The sequence below is a fragment of the Cricetulus griseus genome, chromosome 5 (assembly GCF_003668045.3).
Source record: "Cricetulus griseus strain 17A/GY chromosome 5, alternate assembly CriGri-PICRH-1.0, whole genome shotgun sequence".
In the NCBI taxonomy this organism is placed as follows: Eukaryota; Metazoa; Chordata; class Mammalia; order Rodentia; family Cricetidae; genus Cricetulus; species Cricetulus griseus.
Window position 1 is genome coordinate 25,387,265 of NC_048598.1, and position 26,715 is coordinate 25,413,979.

General features: G+C 48.4%; 1 protein-coding gene across 1 annotated transcript in view; it reads left to right on the forward strand.

Moving 5' to 3' along the window:
- The first annotated feature begins 1,141 nt into the window (after positions 1 to 1,141).
- Positions 1,142 to 26,715, forward strand: part of Uck2 (uridine-cytidine kinase 2) — a 62,364-nt gene continuing 36,790 nt past the window's right edge. Inside the window, exon 1 of the mRNA XM_027417104.2 lies at positions 1,142 to 1,504. Coding sequence (XP_027272905.1) covers positions 1,406 to 1,504 — 99 coding nt within the window. The 5' untranslated portion in view covers positions 1,142 to 1,405. The remainder of the gene's footprint in view (positions 1,505 to 26,715) is intronic.

Below are 26,715 nucleotides of genomic sequence, written 5' to 3' on the forward strand. Positions count from 1 at the left end.
GCTTGTTTGTGTACCATGTGTGCCTGGACAGGGGGCAGAAATGCATCAGATCCTCTAAAGCAGGAGTTAGTCCTGGGCTGGGAATTGTACCCCGGGAACTCTGGACGACTGGCCACTGCTTTCAACTGCTGAGTCATCTCTCCAGCCTCTTAAGCTCCTTTGTAGGGCCCCACCAGTTCACTGAGAGTTCAGAGAAGCAGAGATTCTAGTCCCACCTTTCAGGTGTGCCCAGCAAAACTGCCCTTTCTGGTTCAGTCCTTCAGCAGTCTTTTCGAGGCCCAAATATAGGCTCAACAGTGATATTCATTTATGCCCAACAAAAATCCTAGCGTGAGAGGACCATTATTATTCCCATTTAATAGATGGGAACACTGAGGCAAGGGCTCACTTGCTCATGGACCTTGTTGTGCATGAAGGAGATGAAGACTCCTCCTTAGTCTTTAATACTGTATTCCTAATCAAGTGACAAATGACCTGCCTCTAATAAACTAGGTCATCAATGGATCGAAATGGCTTTGCTGTGTTTCTATTTTCATTAACCCTAGCGTCACAGGGATGTCAGTCCAGGATGCTGGGGTGTTGGAAGGGCACTGATTTTTCCAGGGAGGGGGAAACCGTCCTCGAGTCACCCTTTTTTTTAGGGAGTCACATGAGGATAGAACTGCTAAAGAAAATGGCACTTGGGGGTTTCCAAGACAAGAAATCTCTAAGTCAAGCGGCTGACACACTATTTTGGCATACACGAGGTGGGAGGTCTCCGAAAAGGCAAATTTTCGTGTGGATAAAGGGTCCAGGCATTAACTGTGCTCCATCTCTCCATCTTCCCAGCCTTTTCCAGGTTCGCGTTTCCTCAAACCTGAGACACTTCTTCCATGCTCGGATCCGCTCGGCAGCCTCTTTCTCGCTTTTTTCTTTTCGATCTCTTTTGAAATAGGAGGCCGACAGGCGCCTTAAAACGCCGACCGAGCCTGTTTTCTTCTCTCCCGGCTCCGTGCGGGAAAGGGTTAACCGGGCGGGTGGGGAGGGGAGTGGCGCTCACACCTTTCCCAGAGACCTCGGGCGGCGGCGGGGCCCGGGCGGGGCGGAGGCTGGGGCCGAGACTCCTGGCGAATAGCAGCGCGCAGCCGACCCGGATTGGAGCAGCCTCATCACGCTGACCTCTGCCTGGGATGTAAACCCCGGGGGCCGCCACGGGCACCGGAGAGCACTCGGCACCTCCGGGAAAGCCACCTCGGCCACCCTCCCACCCCCCTCCCGGGCTCCAGCCGCGGCCGGCCCAGCCTCGACCTCGCGGCGGCGGCGCGGCGACCGGCGACGGCTGTGAGACGCTGAGCGAGCCCGGTCGCGGGCGGGGAGCGTGCGTCGCTTCGCACAGGCTGCGAGAGGAGGGGCGGCGGCGCGAGTCATGGCCGGGGACAGCGAGCAGACCCTGCAGAACCACCAGCAGCCCAACGGCGGCGAGCCCTTCCTGATCGGCGTGAGCGGGGGCACGGCCAGCGGCAAGGTAGGGGTTCCGCGCGCCCTACCCGCTCGGCGGGCGCCACATGTGGCCGGCGCCCGCGGGCCGTGGCAGTTGCAGCCTGCCACCGCGTGGCCCGCGAGATCCTCGCTCCCGGACGCCGCGCTCAGGCGCTGCCAGCCCCGCGCAGGTTCGGGGCGCGGCGTTGGGGACCGGTGGGGTACGGGGACGCCTGCGGGTCCCGGGTGTGGGTCCCCCTCTCCCCGCAGGGATGGTGCGCTCCCTCGCCGGTTCCCGGCGGCGGCGGCGACGGCGGCGGCGGCTGGGACTGGTGGTCAGGGTCCCGTGGGGGAGGGGCGGAAAGCGGATGCTTATTGTTTTCCCAGTCGGGGATGGGAACCAGGCTTTCGGGGCTCCCCCGCGAGCCCCGGTGCTCTCCTCCGCCCCGGCCTGGCCTTGGCCGGCCGCCCAAGCCTGTGGGGCTGCGAGGGTGGCGGGGATGCGCGAGGTGGCGCGCCGGCTGCGGGGAGCCCACCTGGGGGTTGCTGGGCTTTCCGGGAGAGAGGCGAGCCGCCCCGGTGGGCGCTGTCGCGGATGGGGTGGCAGTAGGGGTTGCTGTCTTTTACATCTGGAAGAGAAAAACGGGATCAGTCTCAGTGAGAAAGTTGTCCTGGTTTCGTGCTCTTCGGCGTCCGGGTCTCTTTCTCCTTGGGTCGCAGGGATGGAGCTACCGAGTCTGACTTTCCGAGGAACCTCCTGCCTTTTTTTTTTTTTTTCTTTTTTCCCCTGCAGTGACAGGAGTCTTGGCTTAACCTCGGGTCTGTTCTGCAGGTGGAGAAGGGTGGAGCCCTCCCAGACGGTTCTTTCTTTACCCCCCTTCTCGCTGCCTTTTCAGATGCGGCAGCTTGCTCGCCCGCCGTTTAACAGCCTTCAGGTTCAGTGGGCACTCGGCCTCCACGAGGGGCGCCTGGGGGCGCTGGGCGCCGCGTGCGGCCGCTGCTCAGGCGGGATGGTGATTCCCGAGGCTGGGGAGCGCGGAGCAGGAAGGCTGGATGGCGCCATGAGACGCGCGCCACGCGCCACGAGCCACGAGGTTTTTTGCTTCCAGCCCATTTCTCCTTGGCCCCTCCTCCATTTTGATTTTTTCGTATTTTCCCTCCAGGTCTGGAGTACTTTAGGCCAGCAGCCCCGACTCAGCGTTGTGTGCTGTAGAACTCCAGTATTTTTTTTTTTTTTTTGTTTGTTTCTCGAGACAGGGTTTCACTGTGTAGCTTTGGAGCCTGTCCTGGCACTCGCTCTGGAGACCAGGCTGGCCTCGAACTCACAGAGATTCGCCTGCCTGTGCTGGGATTAAAGGCATGCGCCAGCAACGCCCAGCTAGAACTCCAGTATTAAGTTAGCCTCGTCTTTAGCTTCCACGGCTAGCACTCTGCAATGCTGTTTAGGTCTCTGAACTTGGGTTATTTGCCCCTTTCCCTTATAGTATGTTAAGTTTAAAAATATGTTCCTTCACTAGTGTGTCTAGGAATGCTAGACAAAACCAGGATGCCAATCCTATTAGGACTCCTTATCAGCTCATTTTGGAATTACCTCTGCTGCCCTGTTCTCTTCCCCGTGTCCTGCTGTAAAGGGGCCGGTTCTCATTTGTGGCTGTATTCCCAGAGTGATGCCTGGAGTGAAGTTGGGGGTAGCATGTTAGCCTAAAGGCCAGTCCTCTTAGTGGGGAAAAGGCTAAACATGGAGATGAATGGAACATTTAGAAACAATGACCTTGGTCGTCACCTAAATAATTCAGTTACCGCAGAGGCGGAAAACGGACACACTGAAAAGGCTAACACATCCTTATTCTGTGTTACTTACTGTTACACTGCATTGGAGGTTGATGTGAATGAAGGATGGGTTTTCAAGGGCCGCCTAGACAGTTGGAATGGAAGGGACAGTTAGCCACTGTAGGAGCAGCCAGCTCTCTGCCGACTTTCTTTCTCAGCAACAGAGAAGAGGGAACTCCTAATGGAGAGAAGGGTTTCTTCGTGCAGTTTTCAAAATGTACATCTTGGTCATATGATGGCTTGTGATGGTTAAAGAACTGTGTGTCTGTGTATCAATCTATTTTAAGGCATCGTCTCCTGGCCTGCTTGGAACTCTTTTATGTAGATAGACTAGGCTGGCCTCACTCTGGGAGATCCACCTGCCTCTGCCTCTAAAGTAGTGGGATTAAAGGCATGGGCCACCACGCCAGGCTGTGTGTATTTATTTATTTTTTTAAAGTCCAGCAGCATGTGGTATGAGGCCAGCCAGGGCAACTTAACAAAACACTGTCTCAGAATGTTAAAAGAGCATTGGACTTCTAAAGAAATTCATGCTGTGGTCAGTTTGTTGTAATTATGTCATAATTTTATTATCCCAGTCTTTAGTGTTTTCCCACTGAAGAATTGGACGCCCTTTCTACCCTTTTTGTTTTTGAAGTCTGCATTGGGAGTCTCAAACAAACCTGGTGCAATAGGGGGTGGGATGCAAGGCAGGCTGGTGCAATAGGGGGTGGAAGCAAGGCAGGCTGATACCGTGCCTCCTGGTGAAAGGAAATTGGAAAACGACAAAGGGGTTGAGGCAAATGGCAATTTACAAGGGACCTCAAACCCTCTAGAGGCCACCAATCTAATTAACTATTTTAAAATCTTTGTTTTGGGGTGGTGGTGTTGGAACCCAGGAGCTTGCACATGCATTGTCCTCACATGTAGAAGAGAGAAAGGAGGCTGAACTAATAATGTATTCAGATCACATGGTTAGTGGCAGAGTGGGACTAGAGAGAGCATCACTGCCCAGTCTCTGCTGCTGGCTGGCTTCTTTAAGACCTGAGACGCTGAGCGATAGCCTAGCTTCCCACTGTCAAATCAGACAGGGAATATGTGGAGAAAGCTGGGAATGAGCATTGGGGCTCACAGCTACTTAATTAACACAGAGCAAATGGCGGTACCTCGCAGCCCTACACTATATATATAGATCCCAATCTCCTTTTCTAGTCTCTCCTGTAGAATAGACCGCTCGTTGGAGGTATACGGGGCCTTTTCCTATGGGACTCCCCTTGTCTCAATGTCGTGGCTGTTCAGAGAACGAATATTTCTTATCCCAGACTAAATTATTTTGGTTGTAGAAGGCAAAAATAGTGATTGCCGCTCCATGTATTGCATTGTATATTTTATTTTTTTGAGAAAGGTTCTTTCCTTGTAGTTCAGGCTGGCATTGGACTAACTCACTATTCCAGGCTGGTGATCTTCTATGCCTCTGCCTTCAAAGTGCTAGGATTACACAATGTACTGACACCACACTCTGGCACTTTTTGAGATTTGTTTTATAGATGAAGATGAATGAGAAATTTAAACTTTTCTAGACAGACAAAGCAAATCATTGTTAGGTCATTTTAAAATTTCCCATTGGCAGTGGTGCTGCTGGAGAGATGCCTCAGCCTGGTCTTGCCAGTGAACTGGGGTTTGCGTTCTAGCACCCCAGTACTAGGAGATCTGATAAGCACCAGGCACACATGTAGTGAACATACATATAGGCGGGCAAAAACATTCATACACTTAAATTGTTAAGCTGGATGCAGTGGTGAACACCATTTGACCTGGCTCTTGGGAGGTAGAGGCTAGGTGGGTCTGTGAGACAGGCCAGTATGGTCTACATAGTGAGTTCCAGACCAGTGAGATTCTGCCTCAAAAAAACAAAACAAGACAAAAACAAAAGCTAAGCAAAAATTAAAATGTACTGGGGATGTAACTCCATGCTAGAGCTATTTGTAAGGCCCTGAGCTTGATCCCCAGAGCCTCAAAAACATGAAGCCACTCTAGTGGGTGAGTTTTTTCTGAAGGTTATCAAAAGGCCAGACTCCTATTTCCTCCTAAACAACAGATCCAGACGATAGCAAGAAATAACATTGTAAGGGAGGCAGAAATAAGCCCTCACCAGCCCACCTGTCTGTATACAGTTATCACTAGGTACTGTTCCCACCCTCCCCCCCTTTGGCTTTTGCTCTTGACCTTGAGCAGTAGAAACAGCCTGGGGGGGAGGGGGACTGGGACGACACCCAGCCTATGGATCTGCTCGTTGTGGTACCATCTCAGGTGGTCTTCCTTGTGTTAGCTCTTGCTGTCACTCCTTTTCACACACCTTGAGGTCTCTCCATGGTCTAGAGTAAATCCCTGGGGCCCTCCCATGTGGTCCTGGGCTGTGTATTTTGCACATGTCTAACTAAACTGCTTTCACAGATGCCGTGGTTGCTCACGCTGCACTTGTCTGCAGGTGCCTTTCTAGAAGAGACAGTGCAGGTTTTGACTCAGGGACAGAGTTGGGACTGGGATCCTTTTCTTCTGAATCTGCTTCATTTGAGTTTTTCTGTGAGCAGTGACCACCCCTCAAAGGAATTTTTAGGGAGGCTGGGCTGTGAGTGAGCAATACAGGGCAAGCAGTCCCCACTGAGGTGTGGGCTGATAGCTCAGCTCAGCTTGACTGTGAGTCAGCATCTGCTTTTGGACCGCTTCAGAATGCTGTGGGGCCATGTCATCTTTGCTTCTGCTGCCCCATTTCTGGAACCTCAGCTGCTCCCCGTCTATCGGGTGGCTTATTCAGGGTGTGGGCTTTGTTCCCTGGGCTGTTTCCTGGAGCCGGCACTGTGTATTTTCTCTTACCCCCCAGTTGCTGCCTTAGTCTTGGTAATGCTGTAGCCCCTTGTGCCCTTCTACCATCTGCCAGTCTCTTGCTCTTGCAGTCACTCCCAGTAGGGATATTATGCTTTTTCTCCTCCTCCGGGGTCCTCCCTACTGCCTGTTCCTCTTAAAACTTTTAAAATTCGAGACAGGGTTTCACCGTGTAGCTCTGACTGTCCTGGAACTCACTCTGTAGACCAGGCTGGCCTTGAACTCAGAGATCCACCTGCCTCTGACTCTGGAGTGCTGAGATTTAAAGTTTGCACTACTACACCTGACCACAAGCAATTTTTATAAAACATTTAAAAATTTATGTATTTTTTATATGCATTGGTGTTTTACCTGCATGTATGTCTGTGTAGGGATGTTGGAATCCCTTGAAGTGTATGTAGTTAAAACAGTCTTGAGCGTCCATGTAGGTGCAGCTATCTCTCCAGCCCCCACTTTTTTTATTTTTAAAGGAAAAGTCCACACGGAGGTCACAAGGGGCTGTAAATGGCTCTGTTGTGTTGATTGTTTCCCCAGGATGTATTTTCCCTAGCGGGAGGTGGTAGCACAGCTATCTCTGGTTCTAATTGCCCTGACAGTAGGCAGGCTGTGGCCAGCTCTCTCTTCTTGACTTCCTTCAGTGTTTGCTCACACCCTTGGAAAGTAAAGGGTTTGTGATGAGCTCATCTGTTGGGTGAATGGCTAAAGAATGGATTGCTTCTTTGCCTATTTACCTACCCCCCCCCCACCACCACCACAGGGATTCTCTGTGTAGCTTTGGAGCCTATCCTGGCACTTGCTCTGGAGACCAGGCTGGCCTCAAACTCACAGAGAAAAGCCGGCCTCTGCCTCCCAAGTGCTGGGGTTAAAGGCGTGTAACCCCAGTGCCCGGCCTTACCTACCTCCTTTAACAGTTTTTGTGGTGCTGGTGTTGAACCTGTGTATTGAGCATGCACTCCCTCCCCCACTGAACGAACTACCTTCCAGCCCCCAGGCTGTTTCAGCAGCATCTCAGCCCGTTCGCCTTGACTGTTGCTGGGAGATGTGGACAGTGCTGTTCACCCTTGCATGTTCTCTTGGGGAGGAGGGCCCCTTCGTCTGGAAGGAGCTGCTGGCATACTCTAAGTCAAATGTGTTAGTATTCAGGCATCTGTAATGGCCTGTCCTCAGGGTCCTGACAGGATACGCCCTCAACTACAGCCACTAAGAGCACCACCTGTGCACATTCACTGTGTTCTCTTATAAAAGGGGCCTGCTGCGGACACATCTCATCCCTCCCTCCCTCCCTCCCTCCCTCCCTCCTCCCTCCCTCCCTCCCTCCCTCTCACCTCCCCTCCCTTCCCTCTCCCTCTGTTCCCCTCTCTCTCCCTCTCTGTCTCCTCTGTTCCCTACTCTCTCTCCTTCCCTGTCTCCTCTCTCTCCCCCCCTTTCCTTTCTCCTCTCTCCTGCTGCTCCAGTCTTCCGAGGCTGGTCTCCCCATCTTCCCTTTCTCCTTGTTATGATTCCTTTCCCTGATTTAAAAACAAAACAAAACAAAACAAACAAAACAAAAAACACCCTCTGCTTGAACCCTGACACTTGGCGCCTCTTTGTTAAATTACAACAATGTGACTTATTGTAAGTACACTTGTTTGGTGGCTTAGAAAAATGATACTATAAATTGGAGAGTGACTTGTCACGTTTTCAGTTGTCATCTGTTTTATTTAGGTGAATGCTTACTGATAGGAACTGGATCTTCAACCCAAGAGATACTTAAAAGAGTAGATGTTTTAAGCCCAATTACCTTCTAGGAAAAGGTAGAGATCTGCCTTGCTTGGAGAAAACCCACCTGCTTTGGTCAGTTTGCAGGGACCTCAGCAGGGGCCTTTTATAATGGGGATTGGAATTGGGCCCTGCTGAGCCTAAGCTGGTAGGATTTTTTTTTTTTTTCTTCTTCTTCCAGACACATCCTCCTTCCCCCACCCCTCCTCCCCTCCCCTCCCAGGGTTTCTGTCTGTCAGGACCTCACTCCCTCTGTAGACAAGCTGGCTTCAAACTCAGAGATTAAAGGCATATGCCACCACTGCCCAGCACAGATTTTTTTAGATTTATTGTGTGTGTGAGAGAGAGAGAGAGAGAGAGAGAGAGAGAGAGAGAGAGAGAGAGAGAGAAGGAGGGAGGAAGGGAGAGGCAGAGAGAGAGGGAGGGATGGAGAGGGAGAGAATGAGTACTATGAGGGTCCTGCTGTGCAGGGGTGCAAAGATGCCTGTAGAGGGTGCCTTGTCTGGCGCTGTGTAGGTGCCAGTGATGAAATCCAGATCTTCTGCAGTGAGCAGCCACAGCCCTCCAGCCCCACTATCACAAGCCTGTTAGAATGGAAAACACCGGCTTTGTGTACCTTTCAAAAAAAGAGGACATTTTAAATAGCAGTGTCTAGGACCTTAAGGGAAGATTATAATACATATAATTATATATCATCTGTCCTGAACGAACGGTGATCATCTAAAGGAGACAATACAGAGTGACACAGTGTGCTTTTAAAGTCTCTGATCCAGTGGAGGCATGCCTGGCTCCCCAGAAACATTTAAAATTTAGCAGATAGTTTCAGCCTGGGATAGTGGAGCACACCTTCAGTCCCATCATTAGGGAGGCAGAAGCAGGTGGATCTCTCTGAGTTTGAGGCCAGCCTCGTCTACTACCAAGTGAGTTCCATGACAGTCAGAACTATATGACAGATAGACCCAGTCTCAGCAACCTTCCTCCACAAACAAACAGACAGACTTGTGACAGTGTGGGTAATGAGTAGTCCTGACTAGGACTCAGAACTCAGGGTTGGAACTGGGACTGCAGGTAGCCCACAGGTCTGCCTCGGCTGACAGTGTGTTGGGAGCCGAATCCCACAGAAGCAGTTGTGACAACTCTCAGAAGAGGGCTTGTGCTGCTGCTTTTTGTGTGATGTATTGATCGTCTGAGGGGACTTTGGAATGTCTTCAGAAGTCCCATTTTGGGGAGGAGACTGTGTCTGGAGCCTTACTGTGTCTAGTGGCTTATTGATCTTTGGAGGTTAGACATGCCGTTTTGATTAGCCAGTTGCCCTCTTGTGGGGAAAGCAAACACTTGAGAGCAGAGCAATGTGGAGCAGTACAGCGTATTTGAATGAGGGAGGCTTGAACACTGTTGGGGAGGAAATACAAGCTGCAGGACCTTCCCTTTCTGACACCCCAGGACACACAGGACACACGGGAGCTGGGCTGACCTTTTGCTTCCTGGATGAATGCAGGGGAGGCTCCTATTTCACACACATTGTTTGAGAAGAGCTCCACCAGGCCTTCCAGGGGATTGTGTTCTTTGGGGGTGTGGGGCAGCATGAGCTCTGAGGTCTTTCATTGTGGTAGAGAAAGTTTATGGTGCTTGTGTCCAGTTAGGATGGAGACCCCCCCTAGGCTTGTTGCAAAAATGCTTTCAGGTGAGGTGGGAGTCTCCTGACTTGGTGGAGCAGGGAACATACATACATACATAGCCTTGGCACTCAGTCAGGCTTGTGCTCCTGGCCTGGCCTAACCCATTTTAATCTCTTTCTTCTGAACCCATCCGTACCTCTGTGAAGAGGAGATAGGGTCTAACTTGTTAGAATAAGTGAGGAAGCATGGCCCCAGTGTATACATAGCAGTGTCTGAACTGGGGTCAAGTGCCCTCCCCTTACACCTGCATTCAGTCTAGAGCCTTTGTGCTGTTGGAATAGCCCCTCTAACCAGTCTGTTTGGTTGAAAATAAGAGTCTCAGTGTTTGTTTAATTGGGGAATACTTTTAATGATGTGTTTGTTGATGTATGTTCACATTGTTGAATGGCCATATCCAGTAACCAACACATTTATCACCCTGCTTTTTTGATATGAAAATACTTAAAATAAAACTAAGGAAGGGGCACAGCCTGGTGGTGCCTGGAATGGAGTAGAGAGAGCAATGAGGTTCTTCCCGTTATAGCCCTGTTGTCACTATCTGACTATTGGATGTTCACGGTGTTCATAACTTAGGGCATTTGCCCTTCTCTATTGACCAGGCTCATAGCCAGGGTAGACTTCTCAGTTCACCATCCCCCTGGATCCCCCCCCCTTCTCCTTCTTTTTCCCTTCCCCATCCCCACGTCTTCACTTCTCATGTATCCCAAGCTGGCTTTGAAGTTGCTAAGTGTCCCAGGATGACGTTGGGGTCCTGATCCTCTTGCCTTCGTACCCCCCCTCCCCCACCACCCGGCTCCCTTTGCCACTGGAGCAGTTACTTTCTGTTGTGATAAAACACTACGACCAAGGCAGTTTATAGAAGGGAAGGTTTATTTGGACTTAGTGGCCACAATGGATGGCAAAAACAGCATGGCATGCAGCAGACATGGCAACTGGAGCTGGAGCTGAGACCTGAGCTCCTGTCTCACCCCAAAAGCAGCAAGTAGAGAGCTCATTGGGAATGGTGTCTGGCATTGAGACCTCAAAGCCAGGGTGGCCCTCCCTAGTGATTGTACTTCCTCAGCAAGGCCATACTTAACTGCTCAATCAGCGCCACCAACTGTGCACCAAGTATTCAAATGTCAGACTCCACAGGGGACATTTTCATCCCACCCTTCACATTTGGTTTGTACAGTGCTAGGGATACAGCCCAGGGCTGCGTGGATTCGAGGTACTGTACCAATTCTTTTATTCTTGTTAGCAGTTCCCTATATGCCTTAGGTGGACCTTTTAAAATCTGATTTAGTTATTTTTATTTTTTGGTTTGGCTTTTCGAGACAGGGTTTCTCTGTGTAGCCTTGGCTGTCCTGGAACTCGCTCTGTAGACAAGGCTGGCTTGAATTCACAGAGATCCGCCTGCCTCTGCCTCCCGAGTGCTGGGATTAAAGGTGTGTGCCACCACTGTCCGGCTATTTTTGAGGCAAAGTCTTGCTATGTATGTAGCCCAGGTCGACTTCCAACTGATAAGTAGCAGTCCTCTTGCCTCCTCTCTCCTGGTTCTACCTCCCGTGTGCTGGAATTCTAGGCTTGTGTCGTCATGTCCCAGACGTATCTTTCAAAAATACTTCAATCAACTTAAGATTTAAAATTGTGAACCTTTTTATTATAAGTGGTATGGGTGCTTTTGAAGAGAGGTCAGAGAATGACTTTTGTTGTGTGGGTTCCAATCATCACGATTAAGTAGTTAGGCCTTTGTGGCAAACGTTTTCAACTCCTGAGCCACCCTGTCCCTAACAACTTGAATTAAATGGGTAGTTAGGGGAAGACACAGTTTAACATTACCTTTAAAAATTATTTTAATTAAAAGCAACACAACACAGTATACCAGTTTATAGGCTTGATAAATCTAAATTACCACAAGCTGAACTCATCCATGTTAAGTACCAGGCAAGCCATCTGCAGCCCCTCAGCATCCCGCCCGCTTCACATGCCCTAGGCACTGCCATTCTCTGAGTGTCTTGATTACACCCCCCACCCCTGTTTTACCACTCAGTTTATGGAGGTCTGTGTAACTGAGGCACTAGCATGTTCCTCTACATATAGGAAAGACATAGATATGAAAATAAGATAAATAGCACTGGCTGTTCTTCCAGGGGACTCATGTTCAGTCCCCAGCACACATGGTGACTAACAACCATTTGTAACTCTAGTTCCAGGGACTCCGGCACACCCTTCTGGTCTCCAAGGACCCCAGGCACACATGCGGTACACATAAATGCAGGCAAAAAAACAACATATACACATAAAAAAAAGCAAAAAATTAACAAATTATTTTTGAGACAGGGTTTCACTATGTAGACCAGGCTGTCTTCAAACACCCAGAGATCCACCTGCCTCTGCCTTCTGAGTGCTGGGATTAAAGACGTGTGTTGCCAAGCCCAACTTAATATATATATATATATATTTTTTTATAGGAAGAAAGTAGTTTCCATGGTGCTTAGCATGTTGTGAGCCATGTGTGGCTGTGCACATCTGTAATCCTACTGTTGTGTGTGTGTAGACATGATGACCATGAGGTCTAAGCTTTGGAATATATAGCAAGACCCTGTTACAAACCACAAAAAAACCATAATGACCCTTGGAGCTTTCACTCCTTCGTATTCCAGAGGGGAGAGGGTGCAGTCTTCCTCAGCCAGGTCCTCTTCATTTGGTACATATGATTTGAATGTTGATCGTGTGCTGGGTTCTCTAAGGTGTTGGGCATGGCAGTGCCTGAGAGAAAGCCCCTGACCCCAGGGATCCTCCGTGCCAGGCTCTAAGTCACTTCCCTGTTAATGCAGCATGTGGTATGATGCTTGGTCACTGGGTAGGTGCTTCATGAGCATTTGTTGAGAGGGACTAGATTGGACCCCTTAAATTGTTTCCTGTTGCATTGTTCTTGTGTCATGGTTGACTGTACCTGTGATCTTGTGATTTCAGGATGACGGGTGCAGGCTCGTGCCTCGCATCCTCAACCTCTTGCATGGAGACAGCTTCCGTGATGATTGAGGTAGTGATGAGTGCGGCTGATGAGTGCCACACGAGTGGTAGTCAGGCCTGGGCAGGTCAAGAGAAGCTGGAGAGTGTTAATGGCTGTGGAGAAGCTTTTCTAGCTGGATTTGAATATAACTCCAGTCTCCGGATGCTGCTGAAGCCATCGGTTCCTAGTCTCACCTTTCTGTGTGGCATGACTGCTGTGTATCCTGGGAAGCGTGTCTCTGGGCTCTGGCACTCCTGGCTGCCTCTCACTGTTCTCTCAGCTGCCTCATGGATTCATTCTGCCTGGACAGGGGTCCTGCCTCAGAGCTTCTCAGCTCACTGTTTTTCTCCCTGTCTAGAGTGTATTCTCATTTGTCAGTGATTGGTCAGTTATTTCTTGTCCCAAGCCCTTTCTCATTTATTCAATTATTACGCTGCATTTCTACTCAAGGCGTGAGAACTTGGATCCTGCTGATCTTGCCCGGCTTCTTTACCACAGACCTTACTGTCTGACCTGCACATTCTATTCTCTCTAGCCACGAACGGGAGAGACACTTTGCTGTCACCTCTGTCCGTCTGCAAATCCAGCCCCTTCCACATCCATCCAGGCCACTCATTCCATCAGCTCCACTTGTGAATCTTCCTTGGAATCCTACCCCTGCTTCCGTCATTTCCGGACAGCATGACTCTCCAGTGGCTGACTTCCCAACCAGCAGTCTGGACTACCTCCAGAGCATTCTCCACATTGCTGCTGGAGTGGTCTTTAAACAAATACAGCTCTGATCCTGCCCGTCACTCCCAGGGCATTCTTTGTGGTTCTTTGTCTCCTCTCCTGCCCTCAGCATTTCCAACCCACTGGGCCATAATCGTAGTCTCTCTGCTGTCTTGCACACGCCACACCTGTCCTTTCCCTCCCTAATTGCCAGCCTCTTCCGGGGCCCAGATCTTAGCTCACCTCCACACCTGTAAGCTCAGAGCTGCCTCTGTTGAGCTTTCTGCCCCCTCTTCTCCCACCTGGGCACTTCTGCTCATCTCTTAAAGCCCTCTTCAGTTACCCTCTTCCCTTGCTTGTATCTGCCACTCCACTTAAGTCTGAATTGGGATTTCTGTCTTCCTCTGTACTGTTTATCTTCCCAGTAGGAAGCTATAAGGACATGGCTCTTATGTCTTTGTAAGATGTAGCAGGTGCCCAGGCACTTGAGACAGTGTATTCAGGTGTCCTTCCTTGTCTTAAGTGGAGCTTGCCTGTCCCCTCTCCCCCCATTCTAACTTTCAAATTTGAGATCTGAGAAGTTTAGTCTCATGTGCTATTTCTTGGAAAAGCCAGCCTTAAACAGACTGTCTGCGGCAGAAACCATAGCTCTTCTGTTGAACATTTGGACAGATGTTTGAGTTTCAGGAAGTTGTTGGCTCTCCGTTTTTGAGGTGTGGCAGAGCCCTTGACTTTATTAGGAAGAACAACCTTCCTCTGGCCTACTCCTGTCCGTTTGTCCCCCACCCTCCACTTCCCAGACAGGGTTTCTCTGTGTAAAGCCCAAGCTGTCCTGGAACTCACTTTGTTCACTATGCTGACCTCAAACTCACAGAGATCTACTATTTGCCTGCCTCTGCCTCCTGAGTGCTGGGATTAAAGACATGCACCACCACCACACACAGCATAGTAGCTCACACTTGTAATCCCAGCACTTGGGAAACAGGGAGATAGATCTGTGTGAGTTCAATGCCCTCTTGATCTACACAGGAAGCTTCAGGCCAGCTGAAGTGAGACTCTCTGTTTCTACAAAACTTTAAAACAACAGAGCAAATCTCTAAACAACAACAGTGAAAACTAAATAACCTTTATTACATTTATTCCACCATTTATTCCTCTCTTCTATTTATTTATTTATTCATTCATTTAGTTAGTTCTTTTTGAGACAGGGTTTCTCTGTGTAACAGTTCTGGCTGTCCTGGAACTGCTCTGTGAACCAGGCTGGCCTCAAACTCACAGAGATCTACTATTTGTCTGCTTCTGCCTCCCGAGTGCTGGGATTAAAGGTGAGCATGATGACCGATCTGCTTAAAATTAGGTTTTATGTTTGTGGTGTGAGTGTGTGCATGCGCAGGCATGTTCGTGTGTGCATGCGCAGGCATGTTCACTCATGCCACAGCATGAATGTGGAGTTCAGAGGATTACTTGGAGTAGGTTCTCTTCTACCCTGTGGGTTCTGGAGCTCAAACTCAGGTTGGTTAGGCTTGGGAGCAAGGGTCTTTACCCACTGCACCATCCTCCCCAGTCCACCTTGTTTCTCTTTAATATAAAGCACCACATGTTCTTGTAAAGCCCGGACCTAGTGCTGTGAAATCCCCTTACCACTTAATTTTCCTTCTGTCACTGACACCACCTGAAGTTCCTAATGCGTGTTTGTTGTCCTTTTCCTTTGAGTAAGCTCTGCTTATAATGGTGTCTGTGATTCTCCTGCCTCAACTGACCTTTTTATGTGGAGGGTCAGGGGGGTTTGAGATAGTCTCATGTATCCCAGTCTGGCCTGGAACTCACATACAGCAGAAGGATGATCTTGGTTTTCTTGTCTGGGTGCTGGGTGCACACCACCATACTCAGTTGTAGGTTTGTACCACAGTTTATGGGATGCTCAAAATGGAACCAGGCTTGGTGTATGAATCACTCTGCCAACTGACTGCTGTTATAACCCCAGCCCATACTGTCTACATTTTTTCCTATGGTCCCAATAGATTATCAAACTTGAACCCAACAAAGAATTTATCCCAACTAGGTGTGGTGGCACAGGCTTTGAATTCCAGAAGAGGTAGGTAGATCTCTGAGTTCTGAGTCCAGCAGGTCTACATAGAGAGTTCTAGGTCTGCCAGGGCTACATAGTGAAACTTAAGTCTTAAAAAAGCATAAACAAAGCAAACAAAAAAAGCAAAAACAAAACAACAAAAAGAGTTGACCTGTTGATGAGAACCAGATTCTTCATGGTCTTACTAATCTTGAGACATCAGGGAGAGGAAAGGAGGCAAACACTGAGTTGATCACCATGACTAGTGCTGTAATCAGTCATACTTGTAAAATGAAGCTCCCATAAAACCCAGCAGGATAAGGCTCAAACTGGCCTCTGGATAATGAACGGACAGATATACTGGGGGAGGCACTCACACAGCATTCGGGTGCACTGTGTGCCATGCTCCTCTTCTATTGGCTATTCAAATGGTCTATAATGGAGATCTCCCTGGGTTCTGTGGTCTTCCTAACAAATTAATCCTGTTCAAGTAGGGAATAGGGAAACCCCATTTCATATCCCCTGGGTCAGAAGCACAGGTCACACAAAACTGGCTTGACTTAAGCATCTGAGGTGGGGGAAGTGAAAGACCCCCGGAGGCTTAGGCCCCCAGGATCTTGGTCCAGGACCTCAACCACAATCACCAGGTGGAGGCCAAAGCTTGATGCAAACAGCACGTGGCTTTATTGTAGTTGTTTAACGAGCTCTGGCCTTTCATCCATCCACCATGGCGGATGGCTAGGAAAGACGGTGAGAAGCCACTGCATAGAGATCTTATAGGGCAGCGTAAGGGGAGTGTCTAGGGGGACACACAAGCTCAGGATTGGTGTGCCTCCAGGCTTGCCCTGTGTTGATTGGTCAACTGGTTGTTATGGCCCATAGGCCCTCCCAGGGTTCTATTCTCTGCGTGGCATTGCTGTGCACTTGTCCTTAAAGCACACCCAGATCCATAAAGCATAGCACCACCAGCTAACTTCTGATTGGTTCCTTGCCACGAGGCAAGCATCTGACCTCCTAGTGACCAAGGCAAGGTCAGACAGGCATGTGCTAGGCTGTTATGGCTGCTGAAATGGGGAGCTGGTCCCTTCAGAAGTATTATGGGCCTAAGCCCTTAAACTGCAGAGCTGATTCTGTCTTCAGCTTGGGTTCATGAAGACTGGAGTTAATTGTAGTGCACCCAGTTGGTCCACTGGAGAGTTGACTGGTTGCTGATGGCAGAAATTCTCATACGTTTTGGTGAGCAAGGAGGAAATACTCTGTAGAGAGACCCGAGGGGTAGGTAAGGCAGTAGTTCTCAGAGGCTTTCCTCATCAGGCCCTTCATTTCAGTTGTAGACACACATTTCTGCACAGAGCAGTACTTCACAAGTTTTCTGTTTTAGATAGGGTCCCACTGTTATAGTTGCAACTTCTTCACCCCAAGTGCTAGGATTACAAGTGTGTAACTCCACACCCCTGTATACCTCCAGGATCAAACCCATGGCTTCTTGCATGATAGGTAAGCACTCTATCAACTGAGCTACAGTCTTCATCTTTGTTTTGTCTTTTTAAGCGGGTGTGTGTGTGTGTGTGTGTGTGTGTGTGTGTGTGTGTGTGTGTGACTGTGTCTTATTATGTTATCCAGTGTGGTCTTGAACTTCTCAGTCCTGGGACTACAGGCATGTACCAGCCTGCCCAGGTAGAAAAAAAAAATCCTCCTTGGCAAACATATTTCTTCTTCTTCTTCTTCTTCTTCTTCTTCTTCTTCTTCTTCTTCTTCTTCTTCTTCTTCTTCTTCTTCTTCTCCTTCTCCTCCTCCTCCTCCTCCTCCTCCTCCTCCTCCTCCTCCTTTTCCTCCTTTTCCTCCTTTTCCTCCTCCTCCTTCCTCCTCCATGACTCCCTGGGGACTCATGTCCCTTGAGATATGATATTATCTTGACTATGTGGCAATCAGCTGAATCCTAGCTTGTTTTACATGAACTAAAAGTCAGTCTCCTTGAAATTTGGGGAGCATTTTGGCCTCATCAGCAATATCCTATCATTGCTGTAGGTGTCTTCACTCATCATGGTCTGTGGATTCTGACAGGAAAGTGACTCCTTGTGAGGAAAGTCAGTGTTCCAGAGTATCTGTGACATCATCCCTTCTGGAAATTTGAGCATCCATGTTAGTGACTGAGTTGGTCTGTTTGCTTTTGTCAAAACAAAATACCTGAGGTCAGGTAATGGGTAAAGAAAAGGGCTCATTTACTTTGCTGCTCACTTATGAGTGCCTGATGGCTGATGGTGCCATGGTGGAAGCCTGTGTGAGAGACAGGAAACCAGAGTGTAGCAGATGCCAGGCTCTCCCTTTAATAACCACACATTCTCAGGCATTAACCAAGTCCTGTGAGAACTACCTAAATCACTTCTGAGAACAGTACACCACTACCAACTGTAGATCCCACCTCTTGGAGACCCCACTGCCTTCCAACACTGTAGTGCTCAGCACTGAACCTTCAACACCTGTGGACAAATAGTCTCTAAACCAGAGCACTGCTGACAACACCTGGTTGGGGGGGGGGCCCTGTACTTCTACTCCTAGAAGTAGCCAGTTTCTCTGTAGGACAGATTAGTTAGATTACCAGGGGAGAATGTCCTCAGGGGAGGGTGTTCACGGGCAGTTTCAGTAGGGGCCAATTATCCCCTCCCCAATTGCTTGTGGGATTTTATTGAGCACACATTTCCCAGGACAGGCATTGCACTCCACCTCCCCAGTGCTGGTGTCAGCTAGGACCTATAGTTTGATTTGGGTTAACAGGGTATTGTTTCCTTGGGGACAAGGACATTGGATGCCAATTTGGTTATGGGATTGGTGTGTGTGTGTGTGTGTGTGTGTGTGTGTGTGTGTGTGTGTGTGTGTGCTATATTTTTGTAGTTCAGGAAGTAAGGTGTGAGTGAAGCCAGAGGATAGTGTGGACATTGCAGGGGTTCTTGGACAGTGTGATGAAATGCCTGCTTTGTCCCCCTTTGAGCCTGAAGTCAAAGGAAAAGCTGACAACCTGGCATTTAATTGGCTATTTTTATTTTCTACTGCTTCCACAGACTGTGTGCATGCATGTCATTAAAATTTTAACAAATTAAAACCGTGTGGGAGTGAGATGCTTGGGAAAAGAAAGATTCTTGCTACCAGACCCCGACAACCCGAGTTTGATTCCTGAGACCCACGTGGTGGAAGGAAAATTGACTCTTGTCTTGAAAGTTGTCTTGACCTCCATGTGCATCCTGTGGCACCCATATATACCCCCCTCACATAACAAAGTAACTGATATTATTTCTTTAAAAAAAAAAAGGATTACTTTTGTAATTAAAAAAAACAATTGTATGCACCTCCCATCCCAAATTATAAGGACAGACAGGAGGCTTGAAAATTTGAGGGCAGCCTGACCAATCTGAAACCCCTGTCTCAAGGCGTCTTTGTTGATAATCTATTGCTGTGAAGAGACACCATGACCATGGCAACTCTTATAAAGGAGAACATTCAATTGGAGCCAACTTACAATTTCCGAGGTTTAGTCCATTGTCACATGTCTGGAAGCATGGCGGCAGTGCAGCAGACATGGTGCTGGAGAGGTGGCTGAGAGTTTGACCTGTGGGTCCACAGGCAGCAGGAAGAGACGGGGAGACACTAGGCCTGTCTAGAATGGTTGAAACTCCGAAGCCCACCCCCAGTGATACTTCCTCCAACAAGGCCACACCTACCAACCAGGCCACACCTCCCAATCCCTGTCAAGTAATGCCAAGCATTCAAATGTGTGAGCCTGTGGGGACCATTCATTTTTTTAAAATTATTTTTAAAAATTTATTTATTTTTTACATTCCAATCCCAGTTCCCCCTCTGTCCTCTCCTCCAGCTCCCCTCACTCCCACCCCACCTCTCATCTGCTCCTTCGAGAGGGTAAGGCCTCCTATGGGGACCATGCTTACTCAAAACACCACACATGGTAAATTCTGAAAGGGGGCTGGGGATAAGCTCAGTGGTTATAATGCTTTGACTAGACTGCTCAAGGTCCTGAGTTCAAGGGCCCAGTAACAGACAAAGTGTATGTTGCTGGGTGTGGTGTCACACACTTTTAATGCCAGCACTGTGGTGGCAGAGGCAGTTGGATCTCTGAATTGTATGCCAGTTTGGCCTACATAGAAAGTTCATGCCATCTAGAGCTGCACTGCTTGTCTCTAGACAAACAAAAAACAGACAGCACACATACAGTCTTATTCTGCCAAGTCCTGGGGCAATGATCTTGGTCAAAGCTACTTCTTGTGTGTCACTTTCCTCTTCTGTAAAATGGGTTCCAAGTCAGAGCTTGCCTCTGTTGTGAGGACTATGGAGATTATGTAGCACGATGCAGGGAAGGCAATTATGAATGGTTGTCTGCCTGGCACAACAGAGGCAGCATCATTAGCCATCATCTCATGCTGCTGCTCTGCTGGTGACAGAGGGCTCATGTGGTTCTGGTGACGACAGTCGTGATGCTGACAGCTACCCCTCTTGAAAGCCCTGTTACTCCAGATCAGCAGTCCTCCCTGTATTGACTCATTCTGTTTCCCAGAGAATTCCTTTCACCCCTTCTGGTTATTTCTCCTTTTATTTACCTTAGCATTTTAAAACAAACACACAACTGTACTGTCATTTCTCCACTCCCCCATCTGTAGTAGGCAGTTTTATTGACTTCCTTACAGAAAATCAGATGAACGGATCCTTCACTGACATCTGTCCGTTTTCCATGTCTCCTTGTGATGCAATTTTATTGGGATTTGATTCAGTTGACAGTATTTACATTCTCATGAATATTTTAACTGTTAAACTGAATTGAGGAGACAAGCCATGGGGCTAGAGATGCCACTTAGTGTTTAGGAGCACCTGGCTGCTCTTGCCGGGACCTGAGGTTCCATTCTCATAACCCAGTTGCGGCTCACAGCTGCCTTTCCCTCCAGCTTCAGGGGTACAGTGCCCTCTGCTGGTTTCTATAGGCACTGCACACACAGTGTATATACATACAGGAAGACAAACACATATAAAATAAAATAAAATAAAATAAATTTTTACAAAGCAACAACAAACCAGTGATGCAGACTATTGTGGACAGAAGGAATGAAAGGACAGACTGCTATGGGCTATGGCCGCTGAGGTCTGCCTGGTCACTTGTTCCCTTAGGTGATTGTGCTTATTTGTGTCACCTTGCTTTATCTTTGAAAGATTTCGAGAGGCTTAACTTCTTTAAACGTAGGTCTCTGTACCTAGCCCTCCTGTCTCATTCTTTTGAGTGGTAGGACTACAGTCATGTGCCACCATGCCTTGTGAGATTAAACCTGTTGAGAGATCCATGTTTATGGATGTTTGCCATAGAAAGGGGTGATCAGCAAGTCCGCACCTTTTGATACCAGCTGCCTTTCCAAACCTTATCCTTAAGCCGAGATTGTCTACGGTTAGGAAGCAAGCCTTCACATCTTCCGGAAAAGGTAATGAGGTCACAGGGAAGCATGCTCTGGACTGTCCAGTTGGCTGTGGTCCAGGATGAGCCTAATGTGGGAAAAGGCAGGTGGGTATGACCAGGGAAAGTAAACACAGAGGCTGGAAGGGAACAGAAGAGGCTTTTTAAGCTTGCTGTCTTAGGCGGCTTCTCCTATCGAGAAAACCAATATTGATTTGCTTGATAGTTTACCCACACAGTGAGGGAAGAAGTGTGGAGGGTTAGGAGCAACCAGCGCTTGTGGCTTTCTTGAGCTCAACCCTCTGCCAACAAACCAGATGGAAGAGGTCAGGTGGCAGAGAGCCTGGGTCTGGGAATCTGGATTGGAGGCCAAAACCCTATCATTACAGCATGTGGTGGAATTGTGGGTTACTGGTCTGGGAGGTGGGGGGGGGGCACATAAGGAAAGCAGAGTGTCTGTAATTCAGTCCTGAAGGGATCTGTCCCTCCTTCCCCTCAAGGGTGTGATGGGGTGGGGCAGGATAGGGCAGGGCAGAGCAGTGGGGCATTGGAGCCCGGGAGAAGAGAGCCAAGCTAGATTCCCCTAAGGAAGCCATTCGGGACACTAATAATAGTTTGACCCTAAATGACCAGATTCATCAGGGATCAAGGAGCAAGGAACTCACGTCTTCTGAAACAGTTCTTTTTTTTTCTGTCTTTGCCCCTAAATGTTGCAGTGAGGGAATAGGGAAACCAGTAAAACTGGAAAAGTTGCTTTCATTAAAATTTTCTTGCTATATTTATTATGAGTGTCTATGTGTCAGTGTGAGCACACACCTGCTCACCCTTTGAGGTCAGTTCTCTGAAACATGTGGGTTCCAAGAATTTGGTTCAGATTGTGTAACTTGGCATCAGCCAGGCAACTTTGCCAATGGAGCCATCCCAGCAGCCCCAAAGTTACCCTTAGACAGGAAGATGGGGCTCCTGGGTGAGCAGCAGAGGGTGTGGCACACGTAGCCCTGCTTGTCTCTGTCCTTTTTGGTGTCTTGCTGTAGTTTTTCATCCAGCCTCAACCGAGTTTTGCTGAGTAGCTCCTGGCAACGCCTTGCCTCTGGTACTTGGTCATCTTCCAGGGAAAGTAGACGTAGTTAATCACACCTATTCCTCAGGCTGTCTAGATTAACAGGTCAGACTGTTGTCTTGGTGACTCCAAATGGCTTGAAATAGTGAGAAGACCCTAATAACTATGTGTCCTTCCCAAGAGCTGCACTGAGCAGCTCCTAAGAGTCCCTTCAGGCCATGCAGCCTGCCTGTCTCATCTGAGGACCTGGGTCTTGCGCCAGTGCTGCAGAGCAGTAGGGTGGTTTGCAAGGCCCCAAGTGTGTTAAGTGTGCCCTCTGCCGTCCCCGTCCTGTTCGTCTCCACCCCTCCCCTGTTGCCCCCAGTGCACAGCCCCTTTCTTTGTCTTACCTTCCCTTTGAACATGTGAAAACTCAGCCTTTTGTGTTCTAGTCTTTTAAAATCTGGGTGTGGTTCTTAGTAGTGACCTCACAGCCCAAGCCTAGATGTTGTTCCACGTTGTGTGGTTTCCTTTGAAGATTCTGGAAGGTCCTTTTATAGAGTGACGAGGATCAAAGCCATGCTAGTAAAGTTGCGGCTGATGGTTTTGTGTAGACACTCTCTCTACCTCCCCGTCTCCCCTCTGCAGTCTGGGGTACTGGGCCAGGAAGTAGGTGGCCCTTTAGATAATGCCCAGATAGCTCTGACAGGCACACATCTGTCAAACACCAGGATCATCTTCCTCTTAAAGGTTACTTCCAAGGTTGTCCTGGCTCCTGTTTCTTTATTGTGAGTTAGTTGTGTGAACCCCAGCACAGAATCACACAGGCCACAGGGAATAGGGTTTGAAACTTCACTGGTGTCGGGCTATGGGGCTTGTTCCTGGGAACACCATATAATCCCGCTCTTTCCTGGGTCTAACTAGAAATGGGAGGAGCTCCTTCTCACGCAGCTTCCCTCACAATGTCTTTTCCGCTCCACTAATAACTATATTAAATTCTCTATTCTCCTTCTCACACTCTTTCTTTATAGGTTCCCAGCATGTACGAATCCTTTAAAGGGGTTGTAGAGATGGCTCGGTGGTTAAGAGCACTGACTGCTCTTCCAGAGGACCTGGGTTTGATTCCCAGCATCAAGGTGATGGCTCACAATCATCTGTAACTTCTTCCAGATGACCAACATCCTCTTCTGCCCTTGTAGGCACTAGGCAAGCAGGTTTTGCAGATATACATGCAGTTAAAACACTCAAGACAAATTTTTTAAAAGAATTATTGATTTGGCGTGTTTTGTGTGTTTGTAATGTAAGACCCTCGAAAAGCTGAGGCTTCCCTCGAAAAGCTGAGGCTTCCAGAATCTTAGCCCAGGACGGCGGCCACCCCAAACATAGAATGGAGGCGAAAGCTTCATGCAAACTGCATGAGGCTTTATTGTAATTTAACGAGCTAACCCCATGTTAGCTCGGGTCTTTCACCCACCCGCCATGGCGGACAGCTAGAAAAGACGGCTTGAAGCTGCTGCGCATAGATCTTTATAGGGCAGCGTAAGGGGAGTGTCTAGGGGTACGCACAGGCTCACGATTGGTGTGCCTCCAGGCTTGGAGGGCTTGCCCTGTGTTGATTGGTCAACTGGTTGTTATGGCCCATAGGCCCTCCCAGGGCGGTTGCTATGCTCTGTACGTCATTGCTGTGCGCTAGTCCGTAAAGCACACCCAGGGTCGTAAAGCATAGCGCCACCAGCTAACCTCTGATTGGCTCCCTGTCACGAGGCAGGCATCTGACTTTCTAGTGTCTAGGTCAAGGTCATAGAAACACGTGTTCGGCCGTTATGGCTGCCAAAAGGGAAGAGGGTTCCTTCAGTAACAATTGGAAAAGGTCTTTGAAGGGCTGGAGAGATGACTTAGTGGCTAAGAGCATTTGTCTTTCTTGCAGAGGACTCAGCTCCCACATGGTGGCTGCCAGCCATCAACAACCGCAGTTCAGGGGATTGATGTCCTTTTCTGGCTTCCCTGGGCACGGACGTGCTTGTGGTGCACACACACATGTGCAGGCAAAACACTCATACACATAAGAGAAATCAGTTTAAAAAAAGATCTTTGAGGGAGAAAGAGACATGGGCTCATAGATTTGAATGCTTGGTCACCAGGGTATGACACTATTTGAAAGGATTAGGAGGTGTGGTCTTGTTGGAGGAAGTGTCACTGGAGGTGGGTTTTGAGGTTTTCAAAAGCCCCAAGCCAGGCCTGGTGGCTTCTTCTTCCTGTTGCCTCTGGATCCAGCTACTTCTCCAATACCACGTCTGCCTGTGTGCCGCTATGTTGCCCACCATGATAAACTGTAAGCAGCCCCAATTAGATGCTTTCCTTTGCCATGGTCATGGTGTCTCTTCACAGCATTAGAACACTGACTAACATAGAGATGATAACCATAAAGCCTTCATTAGTGCTACTGTTATAATTATTAATAGTTAGGGTTACTTTCTTATTATAAACTGAACTTTATCCAATGTATGTTTGCATAGAGGAAAACGTATAGCTCATTGTTAATCTGAGTTCAGGTGGGAAAGGGGAGACTACTGCAGTGCAGAATGCGTGACAGCCCATGCTTTCTTTCTTTGTTTTGTTTTTCATCATTTATTTTTCTGCATTGCTGGCCCTCGAGCCCAGAGTCTTACCTGTGCTAGGCAGGTCTCCACTACTGTACTACACTGCCAGCCTACTCTTTGGTTTGTTTTTTCGGAACAAGGTTTCACTGTGTATCCCTGACTGACACGGAACCTGCTATGTAGAGCAGGCTAGCCTCATATAGACTAGGCTGGCCTAATAAAAACCAGGCTGATCTCATATTTACAGAGATCAGTGCTGGGATTAAAGTTGTAGACTGCCATATCCAGCCCTCATTCCCTGTTTGAAGCTGTCTTACTCTAGAGAGGGGAAGTCAATGAAAAAAAAAAAAAAAGCCATTGTTTTCTCCTGATACGGCAGATCGTGATCAGACAGGGTCTGTCTGGGGCTGTTCAGAAGGTCTTAGCAGCAGGCCTCAGTGTGGAGGGCATTTGCAAGGTGTCAGGTTTTCTGAATTCAGTTCACAAAACGCCATTCCTAGCCCCAGTCTGAATGGCTTGTTATTTTACAAGAGAGACGGCCCCGAAATAAGACATTTATATATAGCAGCAGCTCCTGCTTCCTCACATCTTGCTGCAGAGTGGCACCCACAGTTAAACAGGTTTCAACAGTAACAGACTTCAGCATGGCAGGAAGTAAAACCGTCTTACATGTATATTCAGTCACCCCCACCCCCTGCAAGCTCCTTCTTGTCCTGCCTAGCCCACATATCGTCTGTGAACTGAGTTGTACATTGCAGGGTTTCTGTGGGTGTCTGAACAAATCAGGGCTACAGAACAAAAATCTTTCCTTATCATCACCAGAAAGGGGCACTGGGAAGAGGGACAGAGAAGTGGAACCAGCCTGCTCTGCTTCTGCATGCCCCAGTGCAAGACGATTAATATGCTCTCTCTCTCTCTCTCTCTCTCTCTCTCTCTCTCTCTCTCTCTCTCTCTTTCGTCTGTGTGTGTGGTGGAGGGGTTGCTGGGGATTAAACCTAGGACCCTAAGCATGCTAGACAGTACTCTACCACCAAAGTATGCCTCCAGTTGAAATCTCTGATCATCTAGGAAATGGAAGAGTACCCTGCCCATGACATCCTGGGGTTATGAGAAGAAAGGGTGAAAATAGGCCCCAAAATTTAAAATCATGAAAAATTCTCCATAATAAAGTGATTATATATATATATATATATATATTCCAGTGCAGCATATCATATAATCTAAAATATTTCTATATAAGTAAAACCTAACTCCAAGGGTGCTGCAGCCCCTTAAATAAAGCGGTATGATATTTGCAAATAACCTATGCATATTCTACTATGTTCTTGTTAGCTTTTAAAAATACCACATTTTGTTTATTTGCTGTGTGTGTATATGTGTCTGGAGGTCAGAGGATAACTTGCAGGAGTCAGTTCTCCGCTTCTACCGTGTGGATCTGGGAAACTAAACTCAGGTCATAAGGTGTAGTGTGGCAACGGCCTTATCCACTAAGCCATCCTGCAGGCTCCATGCACCATACACTTTAAAAGTCATCTCTTGATTGCATATAACATTTAAATACAGAAACACTGTGTAAATGTTTGTTTGTTTGTTTGTTTGTTCTTGGTTTTTCAAGACAGGGTTTCTCTGTGTAGCTCTGGCTGTTCCAGAACTTGCTCTGTAGACCAGGCTGGCCGTAAATTCAGAGGTCTCCCTGCCTCTGACTCCTGAGGTGAGTGTAGTAGATATAGTGCTAGTGCTGGGCGTACAGATGTGTGTCGCCACTCCTGGTCCTTTTCCTGTTTTTGGAGACAGGGTATCACTGGTAGACAGGTAGACTTGACTGGTTTGGAACTTGCAGTATAGACCAGGCTGATCTTGGATTCAGAGATCCACCTGCCTCTGCTGTTGAGTGCTGGAATTAAAGGTATGTACTGCCATGCCTAGTTTTTTGTAAGCAACTTGTAGTGGTCTTCAATGTAGTGACTTTTAAATTTTAAGTTTAAATAATTATTTATTGGGACATGGTATTTTCCTAGTTACTTTTCTACTGCTGTGATAAAGCACAATGGCCAAGGCAACTTATAAAAGAAATTGGGGGCTCACAGTGCCAGCAGGTAGCGGAGTCTGTAACCATCATGGTGGGAAGCATGCCAGCAGGTAGGCATGGTACTGGAGCAGTAGCCTGAGAGCTTTTATCTTGAGACAACCACAAGGGAGAGGGGCGGGGTGGGGAGGATGGACAGAGGGACGGGACACATGTGAGCTAGCACTAACAAGAAATGAT